Source organism: Anolis sagrei, chromosome X (genome assembly GCF_037176765.1).
Source record: "Anolis sagrei isolate rAnoSag1 chromosome X, rAnoSag1.mat, whole genome shotgun sequence".
NCBI lineage: Eukaryota > Metazoa > Chordata > Lepidosauria > Squamata > Dactyloidae > Anolis > Anolis sagrei.
The window spans coordinates 30,156,569-30,173,747 of record NC_090034.1 but is presented as its reverse complement, the minus strand read 5'-3'; the positions used below and the strand labels follow the sequence as shown (position 1 = coordinate 30,173,747).

The following is a 17,179-nucleotide window of genomic DNA, read 5'->3' as shown; positions in this document are numbered from 1 at the left end:
TGTGCATGCTTAAAAACAAAATCTGTATTCTGCTCCAAGGAGAGCTTTCCTTGGGGAACTACAGCTTGCACTCTTTGCTGAAGAAGAATGGACACTTAGAACATCGGCTCATTTTGTTAAAGAAGACAGATGCCCGGATTCATTGGCCTCCCTCAGAAATGTTCTGCTGAATGTTTATCAAATATAGTCTACCGATTGTGGGTGAAAGGGACCCGGTGGCACACTACTCCCTTGTGCGGAACCAAACCACACACAACTCGGCCTACAATGGAGGGCAGGGGTGGATGGCTGTGGCAGGGGCGAAGGACCAATATTTGCTGTTTTTCCAAGCCCTTTTGTTTCTTCTCCTGCAGGTAGCCTTTCAATGGCTCCCACCCAGGCTGAGCCAGCCTATTCAACCCCAGGCCCCTCCAGGGATGAGCACCCAAGCTCTGGTATGGCAGAGAAGCCCATGCGGCAGGTGGCACCGTATTCCCAAGCTGCTGCCGCACCGGCTGCGCCAACTCCTTCCCGGCCACCTCCACAAGACGAGGATGAGGACGAGGCCAACAGCTATGACTCCGACGAAGCCAGTAAGTCTACAGCCCCTTCCCCTTTTGCCACCGCATTTGTGGTTCTCCTCCCCTGTTTGGCGAACTGTTGGATTCTTCACAAAAGTGGGCGAGCTGCTCCAGGCCTTTTGAAATGCCATCCCTTTTTTCACATGATGGTGGCTGTTTTTTTGGAGGATTCACTAAGTGCTTTTAATGGCTGGTAAATAAGTAATGGGGAGGGAAGGATTGGATGAGGCCCTTTCTCTCGCTCATAGAAGAGAATGTCCCTCTCCTTGAAAAAAAAAAGCCACATTGGAAAATATACATTATTCATCAGGAAAGAGAAAGAAAAACAAAAACAAAACAAAACAAAGGCCTCTGCAAGTTTCTTCTTCCATTTATGTGTGTGTAACCCAATAAACAGAAAAAGAAAAATAGGTGGATGTACCTTCAAGTCACCTATTGACAAATTGCGACCCCAGGGATTTCTAAGGAGTTTCTTTAAAAAGGAATGCTCAGAGGTGGTTTGGCTAGTAAGTTTCCTTTAGAGATGTGTCTCCTCTAGGAAAGACGACATCCTTCAATTTATTTATTTCCTACATTTGTACCCTGCCCTTCTCACCCCCCCCCCCGAGGGGGGGGGGACTCAGGGCGGCCTCACAACAAGCACCATGCAATGCCATCACCATCATAAAACATTCAACAAATACATGCAAAACATTAAAAACGGTTAGTTAAAAACAATTGATTAAACACGCCAGTTCAAAACCAAATCCAAGTCTGGGTCAATTCACTGTCACAAGTTAACTAAGTCTTCTTTCCACTTGCTGCTATTCAATGGTCGAATGCCTGGTCCCATAGCCAAGTCTTAAGTTTCCTTTTAAAGGGCAGGAGGGAGGTGGCCAGTCTGATGTCCCTGGGGAGAGAGTTCCACAGATGGGGGGCCACTGCTGAGAAGGTCCTGTCCCTTGTCCCCACCAATCGTGTTTACAATGGCGGTGGGATTGAGAGCAGGGCCTCTCCAGATTATCTTAAACTTCGTGATGGTTCGTAACAGGAGATACGTTCGGACAGGTAGTCTGAGCCAGAACCGTTTAGGGCTTTAAAGGGTAAAACCAGCTCTTTGAATTGTGCTCGGTAGCTGATTGTCAGCCAGTGGAGCTGGCGTAACAGAGGGGTTGTATGCTCACAACTTCACAACCTCTGAGGATGCCTGCCATAGATGCAGATAAAACATCAGGAGAGAATGCTTCTAGAACATGGCCATACAGCCCGAAAAACCTACAAGAACCCAGTGATTCCGGCAATAAAAGCCTTCGACAATACTTTGAACCTTTGTTGGCTTTTGTAAAGTAATTTGGATGTCTTATGTTCACTTTCTATGTTAGCTATAGTTTTTGATAGATTATGTTTTTATCTAAGTGATAGATGTCATGTTTAGCTCTCTTTTTATGTGGGGTTATTCTGGGTTATTACACTTGTACTTATTGTTATTGAGGCATTGAATGTGTGCCTTTTTGTTTGTTGAAATCTTCCCTGAGTCCCCTTGGGGAGATAAGGCAGAATATAAATAAAGTTTTGTTATTGTTATTATTATACGCAGGGACACATGAAAGGTGCAGGGGGACCAGATCCCACAGAGACCCTGGGCATCGATTGGGAAGAATGTTTAAAACACATACAAAAAAGGGGCCATATTTGGTGGGGAAAGAAGGAAGGCAGCCCCATTCTGTGGGTGTGGGGGTCAGGGGACTAGGGCATGTGATGATCATCAAGCTGGAGAGAAGTCACCGAGGATTTTGCTAAAGTCAGCTGAAGCAATGCCAGCTTGCAGTAGCCCACTAAAGATAAGCTGAGATACATAACACAGAACATGCATTTTTATACATCTCAGGTTCAAAATTCCTGCTGTTCCCATCTGGACCCAGCTTTGCTGTGATTGGCTGAGCTGGCATGATGTCAGTGGGGGCTCCCTGGAGAGGTGGGAGTTTGGCGCGCCTCAGCCAATGGGAGGGCACCAGCTGCCTCTGATGTAGATTTCCTTGCGTCCAATGGTTGGAGAGAGGCTGTCAGGTCTCAGAATAATGGGCGAGAGAATGACCTGTGATGGGATTAAACATCTCTGATGTGCAAGCACGATGACCCCGATGGGTCTTCTGAAACCTTTATTGTCCCTTATGTATTCAGTCCTGTTTGAACACAGCGCCCTGAGCACCGAACTCCCATACAAGTCCTTGCAGAGAGTATTGTCCATCCTTGGAAAGATAAATGCCTGGTGACTGGGAATTAAAAAGGGGGAGGGATGGCCTTTCTAAAGACAGTGGCATGGTTTCCCCAACTGCAAACTCCATACCAGAGTGGCAATCCCTGCTGGAAGCCTTGTCCCCGTGGGTTGGGGTTCACACACAGATTGGGGCACATAAGCCTCTCCAAGGGGATCCTTCCTCCTTTAATCCTCTTATAGGGATGAGAAAAAGTAAGTAGTGTGGGAAAACAAGAGAGGTGAGACATGCCTCCTTTTCCAGGAGGATGGCCTACTGGCAAGGGATGGGGTGCATCTCACACAAGTAGGAAAACACCTTTTTGCTCACAGACTCGCAAACCTCATTAGACGCACTTTAAACTAGGTCCACCGGGGGAGGGGGACAACAGCCTTGCGAACACTACTTTACCCATAATGTCTGGGAATCACCAGAAGGCTAAACGGAGGGCTGCACAAACACAACAAGGACCAAGTACCAAAAGCACAATAATCCCAATTAAACAGCTCAAGGGAAGATCTCAGGGGCTCACATGTCTTTACACTAATGCACAGAGCATGGGAAATAAACAAGATGAACTCCAACTTTTAGCACAACACCACAAATATGATATCATAGGGATCACTGAAACCTGGTGGGATGACTCCTATCGCTGGAATGTAGATATCGAGGGGTATAACCTCTTTCACAGAAACCGAACAAAGGGGAGAGGAGGCGGAGTAGCCTTATATGTAAAAAACTCTTATGCTGCAGAAGAGATTCAAGACAGCAATCTGGGAAACCAGCTTGAAATCATCTGGATAAGAATCAAGGGAACTGGGACTCAAAAAGATGTCGTTGTAGGCGTCTACTATAGACCCCCAAGCCAGGAGGAAGAACTTGATGAAGTCTTCTGCCAACAGTTGACCAAACAGGCACAGAGAAGAGATGTAGTAGTCATGGGCAATTTCAACTATCCTGATATTTGCTGGAAAACAAACTCGGCCAAGAGTACAAGGTCCAACAAATTCCTCGCTTGCCTTGCAGACAATTTCATGGTCCAGAAGGTAGAAGAGGCAACAAGGGGATAGGCTACTCTTGATCTCATACTAACAAATGCAGAGGACCTGATCGATGCGGTTGAAGTAGTAGGATCCTTAGGGGCAAGTGACCATGTGCTCCTGCAATTTGAGGTACAAAGGAAGGCCGAAACTAAGACAAGTCAAACCCGCATTTTGGACTTTAGGAGAGCTGATTTCCAAAAAATGAAGGAAACGCTGAGCAGCATTCCGTGGACACAGATACTAAAAGACAAGGGAGTTACGGATGGATGGGAATTTCTCAAGAGTGAAATACTCAAGGCGCAATTGCAAACCGTGCCAACAAAGAGAAAAAATAGGACAAGTGCAAAGAAGCCAGAATGGATGTCCAAAGAACTTCTAACTGTGCTAAGACACAAAAGAGACATGCACAAGAAGTGGAAAAAGGGAGAAATCACCAAAGAAGAATTCAAACAAATAGCCAACACCTGTAGGGAAAAGGTCCTCAAGGCTAAAGCAAAAAACGAGCTCAGACTTGCCAGGGACATTAAAAACAATAAAAAGGGCTTCTATTCTTATGTCAGTAGAAAAAGGAAAAACAAGGAGGCGATAGGACCTCTTCGAGGAGAAGATGGGGCAATGCTGACAGGGGATAGGGAAAAGACAGAACTACTTAATGCCTTTTTTGCCTCGGTCTTCTCACAAAAAGAGAGTCTTCAACCTCAGCAAGATGGAGTGGATGAGGGATTGGAGGACATCCAACCCCAAATTGGGAAAGAAGTCGTCCAGGAATACCTGGCCGCTCTTAATGAGTTCAAGTCCCCAGGGCCAGATCAACTACGCCCAAGAGTATTGAAGGAACTAGCAGAAGTCATTTCGGAACCATTGGCAACCTTCTTTGAGAGTTCTTGGAGAACGGGAGAAGTTCCAGCAGATTGGAGGAGGGCCAATGTGGTCCCAATCTTCAAGAAGGGAAAAAAGGATGACCCAAACAACTACCGTCCGGTCAGCCTCACGTCGATACCGGGCAAGATTCTGGAAAAGATTGTTAAGGAAGCGGTCTGCAAACACTTAGAAACAAATGCAGTCATCGCTAATAGTCAACATGGATTTATCAAAAACAAGTCATGCCAGACTAATCTGATCTCTTTCTTCGATAGAGCTACAAGCTGGGTAGATGCGGGGAATGCCGTGGATGGAGCGTGTCTGGATTTCAGGAAGGCCTTCTTTGACAAGGTCCCCCATGACCTTCTGGCAAGGAAACTAGTCCAATGTGGGCTAGGCAAAACTACGGTGAGGTGGATCTGTAATTGGTTAAATGGACGAACCCAGAGGGTGCTCACCAATGCTTCCTCTTCATCTTGGAAAGAAGTGACAAGTGGAGTGCCGCAGGGTTCCGTCCTGGGCCCGGTCCTGTTCAACATCTTTATTAATGACTTAGATGAAGGGCTAGAAGGCATGATCATCAAGTTTGCAGACGACACCAAATTGGGAGGGATAGCCAATAGTCCAGAGGACAGGAGCAGAATTCAAAACGATCTTGACAGATTAGAGAGATGGGCCAAAACTAACAAAATGAAGTTCAACAGTGACAAATGCAAGATACTCCACTTTGGCAGAAAAAATGAAATGCAAAGATACAGAATGGGTGATGCCTGGCTCGAGAGCAGTACGTTGAAAAAGATCTTGGAGTCCTCGTGGACAACAAGTTAAACATGAGCCAACAATGTGATGTGGCGGTAAAAAAAGCCAATGGGATTTTGGCCTGCATCAATAGGAGCATAGTGTCTACATCTAAGGAAGTAATGCTACCCCTCTATTCTGCTTTGTTAGACCACATCTGGAATATTGTGTCCAATTCTGGGCACCACAATTCAAGAGAGATATTGACAAGCTGGAATGTGTCCAGAGGAGGGCGACTAAAATGATCAAGGGTCTGGAGAACAAGCCCTATGAGGAGCGGCTTAGGGAACTGGACATGTTTAGCCTGAAGAAGAGAAGGCTGAGAGGAGATATGATAGCCATGTATAAATATGTGAGAGGAAGCCACAGGGAGGAAGGAGCAAGCTTGTTTTCTGCTTCCTTGGAGACTAGGACGCGGAACAATGGCTTCAAACTACAAGAGAGGAGATTCCATCTGAACATTAGGAAGAACTTCCTGACTGTGAGAGCCATTCAGCAGTGGAACTCTCTGCCCCGGAGTGTGGTGGAGGCTCCTTCTTTGGAAGCTTTTAAGCAGAGGCTGGATGGCCATTTGTCAGGGGTGATTTGAATGCAATATTCCTGCTTCTTGGCAGGGGGTTGGACTGGATGGCCCATGAGGTCTCTTCCAACTCTTTGATTCTATGATTCTATGATTCTATGCACATGAGGGTCCCACGGGCAAGAGTGGCCTTATGGGCATGAGAAAGCATACACAGGAGATTGGTGGACTTGTGGGGACTTCTAGGGTCCCCATGCCCAACCTAGGTACAAAACAATACTGGTGGGATCAATGTCTCAGTGTTAGATAGGGGATTATGGGTTCGGTAGTTACTTGGGGAAAGGAAAGGCTAGAGGGTAACTGTGGGGCTGTCGCGAGAGCTGGAGCTCCTAGGGAGCTGTAGGTTAGATGAGGGGTGTTGAGGGGTCGGGAAAACCCTGGTGCACAGGATCACGGATACAAGGGGGAGGAACGATGGGCCTCCGTATCCATGGTTTAAAGGGAGGCAGTTCCTGGAACCCAGTGGAGGCAGGATCTAGTTTTATATGTTAAAATGGTGTTTTATAAGGTTGTGGCAGTGGTAGGGGAGGACGCGCAGATCCTGCAGTAGGTCTGCAGTGACTTTCCTGGTTTCGTCAGCTGGTGCGAGGAACCCAGAAGTGGTTTGAATTTAGTGGTGGGAAAATAGACAAGAAATAGCATATAGAAAACCTGGTTTTTCCTGTTTGATTTTATTAGTGAAGTTCAGGAGCTGGTTGTGGAGTTCTCCATGGGGTCGTTGGCTACTGCTGAGTCCCTTTAGTTTGAGGGTGGCCACCAGTGGCTCCACTGGTGCCTGGGAGGACCTACGGAACTCCCTGCTGCAGGTCGCAGTTGTATAATCTCATTAATAAAGTGGGGGGGGGGGTCATTTTGGGCTCGATAACAGTTATGGGGATGGTGCTGTGTGGCCTATCGCACCTGGTGGTCACCCATCCAAACACTGACCAGGGTTACCCCTGTTTAGCGTCCAGGATCAAAAGGGATCTGGGACCTTTAGAGTACTGAGTGGGTAGATGGTCAACCACACAGTTACTTTTGAGGGGCTTTCAGCAGTGGGTTTGAAGATGAGGGGATAATATAATATATGGGGGGTTTCTGGGCATATGCTTGGGAGGATGCCTAAATGTTGGAAATGGCAACCTTCTTCAAGCCTCCACTAGTTATTTGTATGTATATAATTGCTTACTGTATTGTATCTGTGTGTATTGTTTTGTAGTTTTTCTTTAACTCTTTGGTGTGGGAGGGGCTGCAAACCATGTGATCAGGTCTAGGCTTGTTCAGAACTCTGACTCCATTTCAGAACAGTATGCTTCAGACTTCAGTAGAAACAGATGCATGCTTTCAGTCCCTCAGATTGTACAGACTCCATTGGACTTTCAGACTAGACAGAGACTCTCTTAGACTCTCAGAACAGAGAGATGCTTTGGATTATGGACTGTTGATTATACGACAGATTCCCTGTGTTATCTGTACAGAGAAACTACTTCAAACCCTATCTGTAACTGGATTGATAAGCAAAGTACCTGTATGCTGAATACATGAGTAAACCAACTAGTTACTTTTAAAGAAGTCTGCTTATTTTTGTCTCCTGAGAGCATGATTTAAAGGCAAATATATTTTAAGGGAGAGTGGATGTTTTTGGGTGACTAAAAGAATACTTCTGAAACTCTGCTATATACACATACTAGCCTGGGTACCTGGCGTGGCCCGGGCTATTTGAAAAAGTCATTTTTTTAATTGTACAAAAGACCTAAGGTTATGGATGAACTACAATTCACATTGTGCCAGATTAATCCCGAGAAACTCCATCAGTAGTTATGTTGGGCAAGTTTGTTATGTTGGGCAAGTTTGCTCTAGATGCATCATCGGTGGGGTCAGTGTGCTCTCCGGTTGTAGGGTACACTACAACTTCCACTATGGTGAGTCAGTCCCTACAACTTCCTCCAGTAGGTCGAGTTAGTCATGGGGGTTCTGCAGAGGCGGCTCTAGGTAATTTTCAACGGTAAGCAAACAGTATTTTGGAGCCCCCCCCCCCCAAACCAATCACTGATATATATTTTCTGTTCATCGTGGGAGTTCTGTGTGCCATATTTGGTTCAATTCCATCATTGGTGGAGTTCAGAATGCTCTTTGATTTTAGGTGAACTATACATCCCAATAACTACAACTCGCATATGTCAAGGTCTATTTTCCCCCAAGAGCGCCTCAAGAGTACCCCTGGGCAAAATCAAAGATACTGCAAATGCTTACTTTGCGTAATGGGTTGAGCCGCCCCTGGGGTTCTGTGAGCCAAGTATAGTCCAGGTCCATCATTGGTGGAGGTAGGAGCCGGTGGCGCAATGGGTTAAACCCCTGTGCCAGCAGGACTAAAGACCGAGAGGTCAGAGGTTTGAATCTGGGGAGAGCACGGGTGAGCTCCCTCTGTCAGCTCCAGCTCCCCATGTGGGAACATGAGAGAAGCCTCCCACAAGGATGGTAAAACATCAAAACATCTGGGCGTCCCCTGGGCAATGTCCTTGCAGACAGCCAATTCTCTCACACCAGAAGCAACTTGCAGTTTCTCAAGTCGCTCCTGACATGAAAAAAATGGTGGAAGTCACAGTTTCTCTGGATTTGGGTGAACTACAACTCCCAGAAAGGAAGATCAGTTCCCCACAAACCCCTCCAGTAATCAAATTTCAGCATACCAGGTATGCGTGCCAAGTTTGGCCCAGATCCATTGGTGTTTGGGTTCTCTGGATGTAGGTGAACTACAACTTCCCCAAATCAAGGCGAATTTTCCCCAAAGACCTCCAGTATTTTTTGCTGGTCGTGGCTCTGTATGTCAAGTTTGATCCAATTCCATCTTTGGTAGAATTCAGAGTGCTCCTTGATTGCAGGTGATCTATAAATCCCAGTACCTGCAACTCCAAAATGTCCAGGCCAATTCCTCTCAAAACCCACCAGTATTCAAATTTGGGCATATCAAGTATGCATGCCAAGTTTGGTCCAGATCCATCCTTGTTTGGGTTCATAGTGCACTCTGGATGTAGGTGAACTACAATTCCTATAAATTCCTCCAAAGACCTCCAGTATGTTTTGTCGGTCATGGGGGTTCTGTGTGCCAAGTGAGGTCCAGGTCCATCACTGGTGGAGTTCAGAGTGCTCTTAGATTGCAGGTGAACTATACATCCCAGTACCCACAACTCCTATAAATCATGGGGAAATCTCCCCAAACCTCTCTAGTATGTTCAGTTGCTGATCAATTCCTCTGTTTGCTGTGTGCCATAGAAAAGAATGGAAAAGTGTTAAGGGAAAGGCAGTGGGTGAGGTCATGCAAATTCCACATCAATGGGGAGAGTAAGAAACACTGGGATTTTTGTGGTGGAGGAAACCCATAAAATCTAGTATGAAATGGTCCCCATATGAAAGCCTTCACTTGAGGCTGGATGGCCATCTGTCAGGGGTGATTTGAATGCAATATTCCTGCTTCTTGGCAGGGGGTTGGACTGGATGGCCCATGAGGTCTCTTCCAACTCTTTGATTCTATGATTCTATGAGTGGTAGGCAGGATTGTGTTTCTGGGAGCTTGTCTGACTGTAAGTAGACATCCCAGTCACACACACATACATATTTTCACTTTTATTATGTGTATAGAAGATATGTTTTTGTGCATTGGCATATCTTTGTCCCTAACAGTTCATAGACATACTTAAGTTTAACAGCTGTTTAACCGTTTAACAGTTGAGAATCCTGATTGCCTTGCATGAATGCCATTTTCCCAAAAGGTTATGACTCTAACAGGTCATGTTTTTTACAAAGATGTTATGGCATCATTTTTCAAAAGGTTGTGACGTCTAACAAGACCATGCCTTTCCAAAGATCATAAAATCTCCAAAAGGTTATGGAGATTTCCATTGTCCAAAATAAAAAGGAGGAGCTGCATGTCGCCATGGGCCATCCATTGCTTTCAACAAAACTGGGAACCCATCAAAAAGCCTTCTTTCCCTTCTCTCCTCAGCTACCCTGGGCGCCTTGGAGTTCAGCCTCTTATACGACCAAGACAAGAGCTCCTTGCAGTGCACCCTCATCAAGGCCAAGGTGTGTGGGACCCCCTCAGTTCAGCTACTCATTGTAGGGGAACATCCAACCCCAGCCTTTGGTCCGTGGGGCATTTTGGACTTCAGGGAGACAAAACCTCCAACCAACCGAAGGACCATTGTTGAAGTATTGGTCTGGAGCAGTGGTTCCCAACTTGTGATCCATGGACCACCAGTGGTCCGCAAGAACTAAAATATGATCTGCGGCCTCAATGTTAGCAAATTATTATTATTAATATTATTACTGCAGAATGTTTATGATCTTCTTGTTATTATTATTATTTCTTCCTGCCCAGGGCCTGAAGCCAATGGACTCCAATGGGCTGGCAGATCCTTACGTGAAACTTCATCTTTTGCCGGGGGCCAGTAAGGTGAGTTTGTAGGATCCCACATTTACAAGGTAGGGAAAGAGGTACCAAAGTGCTGCCGTTGTGCAGTGTAGGCGGAATAGGTGTCCGAATCTGTTGCCTGTTTCAATGGCTTTGTCTTTGGTAGTCAAACAAACTGAGGACCAAGACCTTGAGGAACACCCGAAATCCGGTTTGGAATGAGACTTTGGTGTACCATGGCATCACCGATGAGGACATGCAGAGGAAGACGCTCAGGTATTTTCGGAGAGCACTGTTGCACCCTAGCACTAAGACACCCTTTCACCCAGCACCACACCAGAGTCCAGTGATCCAGTCATAAAATATTTATTGAAGCAAAAATATAAAAGGGGAAAAACAGTCAAATCCAAAAGACACAATTAGAATATAAAATGCAATATACGCAATAAGCCAGGATTCAGTAACATGAATGCAAAAATGCCAGGGTAAACCCCCAAATCCAGGAGTTCAAGAATACAGAAGTAATCCAAAGGTATTTCCATGAACATGAACACAGGAATATCTCCAAGGTAAATCCTCCAAAGGTACATAAGCATAGACAGGAACATAAAACAGGAAACTTGACAATATAGGAACCAGGAACTTGGGGCGATGCTCCAAAAGGGGTTTAAACCCACAAAGGCAGGGGGGGGGGGAATGGGTTTTCCCCTTTGGCTGTCCACATGCTATCCTGAATACTTCCAGGATAACGTGTGCAGAGGCGGCCCTAGGTAATTTTCAATGGTAAGCAAGCAGTATTTTGGTGCCCCCCCCCCCCCCCACCAATCACTGATATATATTTTCTGTTCATCGTGGGAGTTCTGTGTGCCATATTTGGTTCAATTCCATCACTGGTGGAGTTCAGAATGCTCTTTGATTGTAGGTGAACTATACATCTCAGTAACTACAACTCGCATATGTCAAGGTCTATTTTCCCCCAAGAGCACCTCAAGAGCACCTCAAGAGCGCCCCTGGGCAAAACCAACTATACTGCAAATGCTTACTTTGCGTAATGGTTTGAGCCGCCCCTGAATGTGTGGCCATCAAAAAAAACAACAACAAAAAACCAACCTCAAAAACCTATAAATAAAAAGGAAACTCACCAGGAGCCATTTGGCTTCTCTTTCTACCTGAGGGAACATACCAATGATGCACAAAAACATAGGGGGAGCCAGGAGTGATTTGGGCCCCCACTTCATTTCGGGTGTCATAGGTATGTTCCATTAGAAAGAAGGAGAATCCAAATGGCTCCCGGTAACTTTCCTTTTTACTTTTTAGGGTTTTGTGGGGGGTTTTGTGGGAGGGGGTTGGAGACCTCACAGTTTTCCAGGCTGAATCAGCCTGGAAAACACGGGACTACTGTCTGGACTACTCCCTCAAAAGTCCAGCACTTTTGAGGGAGCAGTCCAGACAACTGAAGCAGCGGGTTTATCCTGCGCCTTCTAAGAAGGCACGGAATAAACCCACTATCAAATTAATTTGCCACAAACCAGGGGTTTCCTGATTTGTGGCAGGTTAATTTGGGTTTCTCCAGAATGTTGTCTGGACAGCCCCCTTTTTGTTGCGGAAGTTTCTGCAATATAGTGGATAAACATAAACAAGAGACTGAATACCCAACAGCAATGTTGTCTCCTCTGAGAGGCTTGACACCAAACAATTTAATTTAAGCCTGTCCAGGCACCCATGACATCATGCCTAATACACATGGACTTCAAGGTCTTATCCCTAATCTTCTGGGAATATCTAGTTTGCCTGTTTTTCATGCTCTACGTTCTCAAGTTTAATCTACACTCCCCTGAAACCTTCCCATCTTTCCAAGATTGTTCCTCAAGGGAACTGGTATTTTCGGTTTCTCCTGTTGCCCGAGAACAATCTGAAGAATTCTAAACTTCAGCCTCGTCTGCCTGCAATTTCCCCTGAACATTCACAGATGCCTCATTTTAGAACCCATCATCCCCCTCATCCTCTGAACATTCAGAAAAATCCTCTAATGCTTGACAGACTACAACAGGTTCTTTCTTCCCTGGAATTATCCTGATTTCTTTCTTTCCGGAATCTCCTATCAATCTTGGGGCTGTCGCTTCTTCCTTCCAGGATCTCAGTGTGCGATGAGGACAAGTTTGGCCACAATGAGTTCATTGGTGAGACCAGAGTGGCCTTAAAGAAGGTGAAGCCAAACCAGAAGAAAAATTTCAACATCTGCTTAGAAAGAGTCGTTCCGGTAAGTCACTGCTGCCTGTCGTTCTCATAGCTGTCTACCCTGGTGGAGGGATTGGTCTAGATGGCCTTTGGGATCCCTTCTGACATGATGGTGAGGCTAAATGGTACTCTTTCTCTCTCCTTCCCTTTCCCATGCCAATGTCAAGATGAAACGGGGTGGAACAACTGGCTCCTCACGTGGGATGGCCTTGTACGAAGATGAGGTAAGGCCTCCTGCCACTGCCCCAGATCAGCTTTGTTTGACTTTCCACCACCAGAGATAAGCTGGCAAGAAGCAATGTTAATCAGTCCACCTTTCAAAAGTTGGCACTCCCTTTGAATAATCAATGTTTTGACCAGATTGTGAGGTTTGTACCTGGCCTAATGGAGCCAGGGAACAGGTGGCCTTTTATATGTTGGGGCACCCTAATTCCCATCACTCCAGGGATGATGTGAGTGGTGGCTCACCAATGTGGAAGGCTGTATGTGCATTCCACCTCTGTTCTCTGGAGCCATGAAGTATGGCAATGACAAATCCCCATGTTGAGCTTGTCAGGGATTCAGAACTACTCTGGAAATGTGTAGGGCCTTTCCCTTTACTTTATTGATAGCTATACGAGTGGAGCTGGTCAGAAACTAGCAAGTAGAATTTCGGAAGTTAGCAGAGCCTCCAAAGAGTTATGCCTGGAGTCCGTTGCCAGGAAAAAAAAAACTCTCAGAATCCCCAAAAACTAATGTTTCTGAGTCAAGCTTCATTTGAAAATTGCAAGAGATCTTTGTGTGGCAAGAAAGATTGGGGTTAGCTCTTGGAGAGAGACACTGAGCCCAAGTTGGGAAACTTGGGTCTTTGCGGAAGGAGAAAAGGAATACCAACCCGCACATTGAAGAAACAAAATACCTGCACGGATCCAAGGTGAAATCCTGCTTTGATGACAGGAGCCATGCCAACCAATGTATTTTTCAATTTGCTAGTCACCTGGCACCAGATAAGAGGTGGTCCTAAGGCCATGCATTGGCCTCCAAGACTCTTTGGTTATATAAGAGAAGAATGGGATTTTAACTTGTTGGTTTAAAATATGATTATTACTTTATATATATATACTAGCTTGGGTAGCTGGCATTGCCTGAGTTATTTGAAAAAGTATTTTTCTTATTCTACAAAATGGGTAAGGTTGTGGGTGAACTACAATTCACATAATGCCAGGTTAACCCCCTGAAACTCCATCAGTGCTTAAAGTTTGTCATGTTGGGCAAGTTTGCTCTCTAGATGCATCATTGATGGGCTCCGTGTGCACTCTGGCTGCAGGATGAACTACAGTTCCCACCATGGTGGGTCAGTCCCCTCAAACCCCTCTAGTGTGTTTAGGTGGTCATGGTGGTTCTGTATGCCAAGTTTGACTCAGGTCCATAATTGGTGGGGTTCATAGTTTTGCTGGCTGTAGGTGAACTACAACTCCCTAAAATCAAGTCCGATCTTTCCCAAACCCCTCCAGTATTCAAATTAGGGTGTTTTGGGCATGCATGCTAAATTTGGTCCAGATCCATCATTATTTGTCTTCACAGTTCTCTTTGGATGTGGGTGAACTGCAACTCCTATAAATCAAGGTCAATTCTCCCTAAAGACCTTCAGTATTTTTTGCTGGTCATGAGGATTCTGTGTGCCAAATGTGGTCCAAATCCATTGCTGGTGGGGGTCACAGTGCTCTGTCTTGATGCAGGGTGAACTACAACTTCCATCATGTTCCCCCAAACCTCTCCAGTATGTTCAGTTACTGATCAATTCTGCTGTTAGTTGTGTGCCATAGAAAATGTTAGGAAAGGGTTAAGGGAGAAGCAGTGGACAGGGTCATGCAAATTCCACACCAGTGGAGAGAGTCTGACAGAGTAAGATGTTTGTGGTGGAGGAAACACTTAAAATCTAGTTGCGTGTGCTCCCACAGCCAACCCAAGAAGTACACTCACACATGATGCTGGGATGAACAATGGCCACAACTCATTTATTGATAACAGGAACAAGGGTTGGCAGCCAAGCATGGGTCCTGGATCTGATACCGCAAAGCCAGGGTGCCGCCGGCACAATACCGGGCAAACACAACTCGGCACCCCTGGGACCACCAGGCGTTCCCCCTTTCCACTAAGGGGGGGGGTACCAAACCAGATCCAGGGCCCATGCCCCACGCCAACAAGGAGTTGTGACAAGAAGCACAAAACAAACAAGTAACTGTTAACAGGTAACCAGGACAAGGTAAACAACAACAAAAGTTAACCACCGATGAAAACATAAACCGCATGCAGGGTGGGTGGGATGGATCAGGTGTTGCAGGCACAGTACCTGCTGGGGAGCCTGTGGCAGCCTTGGTCAATTGACCCGCTGGCGGGAAACCTTCCAACCATCCAAGGGGGCTTCTGGGAGGAAGAAGCCCCCCTGAGGCAAGAATGGTGGTGGGGGACGCCCTGCACCGCAACTTCCTTCCTAAGTCAGGCCATGCCATGATGAAATTATCCCTGTATGAAAGCCTTCACTTGGGTGGTGGGCAGTGTTGTGTTATGGAGGACACTTTATTAGTGTATAGATTAGATACTATATATTAACCTCTTAATAGAGGCCTAGTACCTGCTAATTTGGATTTGGATTATTTGCATATAAATGCATAAAATCTGTGTAGAGAAAAAAAGAGGGGGAAGAAAGATAGTGATATATAATCTATTTTGTACACATAAATACTAACCTACTAACAAACAGATTAATTCAATTAACTCTTTAAGATTATGTTTGGCAATAAACAAAACTGAACAAGAGAGTTCGAAGAAATCAATTAACAGGAACAATCAAGAAGAACTTTTAAGAAGAATAAAAGGAGGAGGAGACAAGAAATGTGGAACAAGACAGAAAAGATAAAGAGAAGGTTCAGGAAGATAAGACTGTTAGGTTTAACAGAAGATCAAAATATTCCTCTCTTTGAGGAATATATCGAACTTGCAAAACTTTAGCATCACAAGTTATAAGTGTTTGGGTAACAGAGGCCAAGAATTGGCTGTCACACAATTAAATGTTAGGTAATGTTCTCCCCTTGCTCTCTATACCATTTTTGTTCCCCCTCATCGATTTTCTGGATATTTGTTAAGATTTAATTTACTAACCCTAGCACAAGTAACCTGCTCCCTTTTCCCTACCACACTCTCTGGAAAAATATTTGGAAATGATTAATAAAAATGGAATTTTAAAAAAGATTATCTGTGAGGTCCTCAACCCCTCCAGATTTACCACGCCCAGGGGCGGCTCAACCCATTACGCAAAGGAAGTATTTGCAGTATAGTTGATTTTTCCCAGGGGCGCTCTTGAGGTGCTCTTGGGGGAAAATAGACCTTGACATATGCGAGTTGTAGTTACTGAGATGTATAGTTCACCTACAATCAAAGAGCATTCTGAACTCCACCAGTGATGGAATTGAACCAAATATGGCACACAGAACTCCCACGATGAACAGAAAATATATATCAGTGATTGGTTTGGGGGGGGGGGGGGCACCAAAATACTGTTTGCTTACCATTGAAAATTACCTAGGGTATGCCCATGTATGGTGTAATTTCTTCCTTTTCTTTTCTCCCTCAACACCCATTTTTATAAGCAAGTCTACATTAAACTTTTATCAATGAAAAAAAGAAAAGAAAATTACCTAGGGCCGCCTCTGACTATGCTGTCCCAAAACAGTTTTTTTTTTGTTTCACAGAGTACCCTTTTTCTGGAGCATTTACTAGCCTGATTACAGACTTTCTTTCTTCTCTGCCCTTTGCTTTCCTCCTTCACAGATGGACCAAGGTGGGGATGTCGAGGAGCGGGGAAAGATCCTGGTCTCTCTCATGTACAGTACCCAGAAAGGGGGGCTCATTGTCGGTATCATCCGCTGCGTCCACCTGGCTGCCATGGATGCCAACGGCTACTCAGACCCCTTTGTGAAAATGTACGCAAGCGAAACCGTCCCTCCGTGATGGCCAGGATAAAGCTAGTGGGGTTCAGTATGGGGACTCGTCTGTTTCCTGAGACTATTGGCTTGGAATTAGGCTTGTGCAATTCAGCTGGAGGGCAATCCGTTATCGGTATCTGAATTTCATTGGGTACCCAGATCTGTTTTTTTGGGAGCCTCTCGAAAATCAGCTAATGGAAAAATCTGTTTTCAGCTAGGCAGTTGAAAGATCTGTGAAGATCCGGCCCATTGACGGGAATGGGGAACTTACAAGGCTCCCTTTTCCATTCCTGGGCTCCTTTTCTTTCATCCTTTCAAGGGAGTCTGGGTTTGAGGAACGGGGTTAAGGAAGCATCCTTCCTGGGACCCATTCCTTTCTTCCTTTCAAGGGAGTCTGGGTTTGAGGAATGGGGTTAAGGAAGCACACTTCCTGGGCTCATTTTCTTTCTTCCTTTCGAGGGAGCCTGGGTTTGAGGAATGGGGTTAAGGAAGCATGTGCCGCTTTCTCCC

General features: G+C 45.5%; 1 protein-coding gene across 3 annotated transcripts in view; it reads left to right on the top strand.

Annotated features, from left to right (window-relative positions):
• RPH3A (rabphilin 3A) overlaps window positions 1–17,179 on the top strand; it is a 50,858-nt gene that overhangs the window by 27,982 nt on the left and 5,697 nt on the right. For all 3 annotated transcript variants that reach the window (XM_060786097.2, XM_060786095.2, XM_060786094.2), the window contains 7 exons: window positions 354–572; window positions 10,059–10,138; window positions 10,434–10,508; window positions 10,633–10,742; window positions 12,600–12,726; window positions 12,872–12,928; window positions 16,515–16,666. In XM_060786097.2, coding sequence (XP_060642080.2) covers window positions 354–572; window positions 10,059–10,138; window positions 10,434–10,508; window positions 10,633–10,742; window positions 12,600–12,726; window positions 12,872–12,928; window positions 16,515–16,666 — 820 coding nt within the window. The remainder of the gene's footprint in view (window positions 1–353; window positions 573–10,058; window positions 10,139–10,433; window positions 10,509–10,632; window positions 10,743–12,599; window positions 12,727–12,871; window positions 12,929–16,514; window positions 16,667–17,179) is intronic.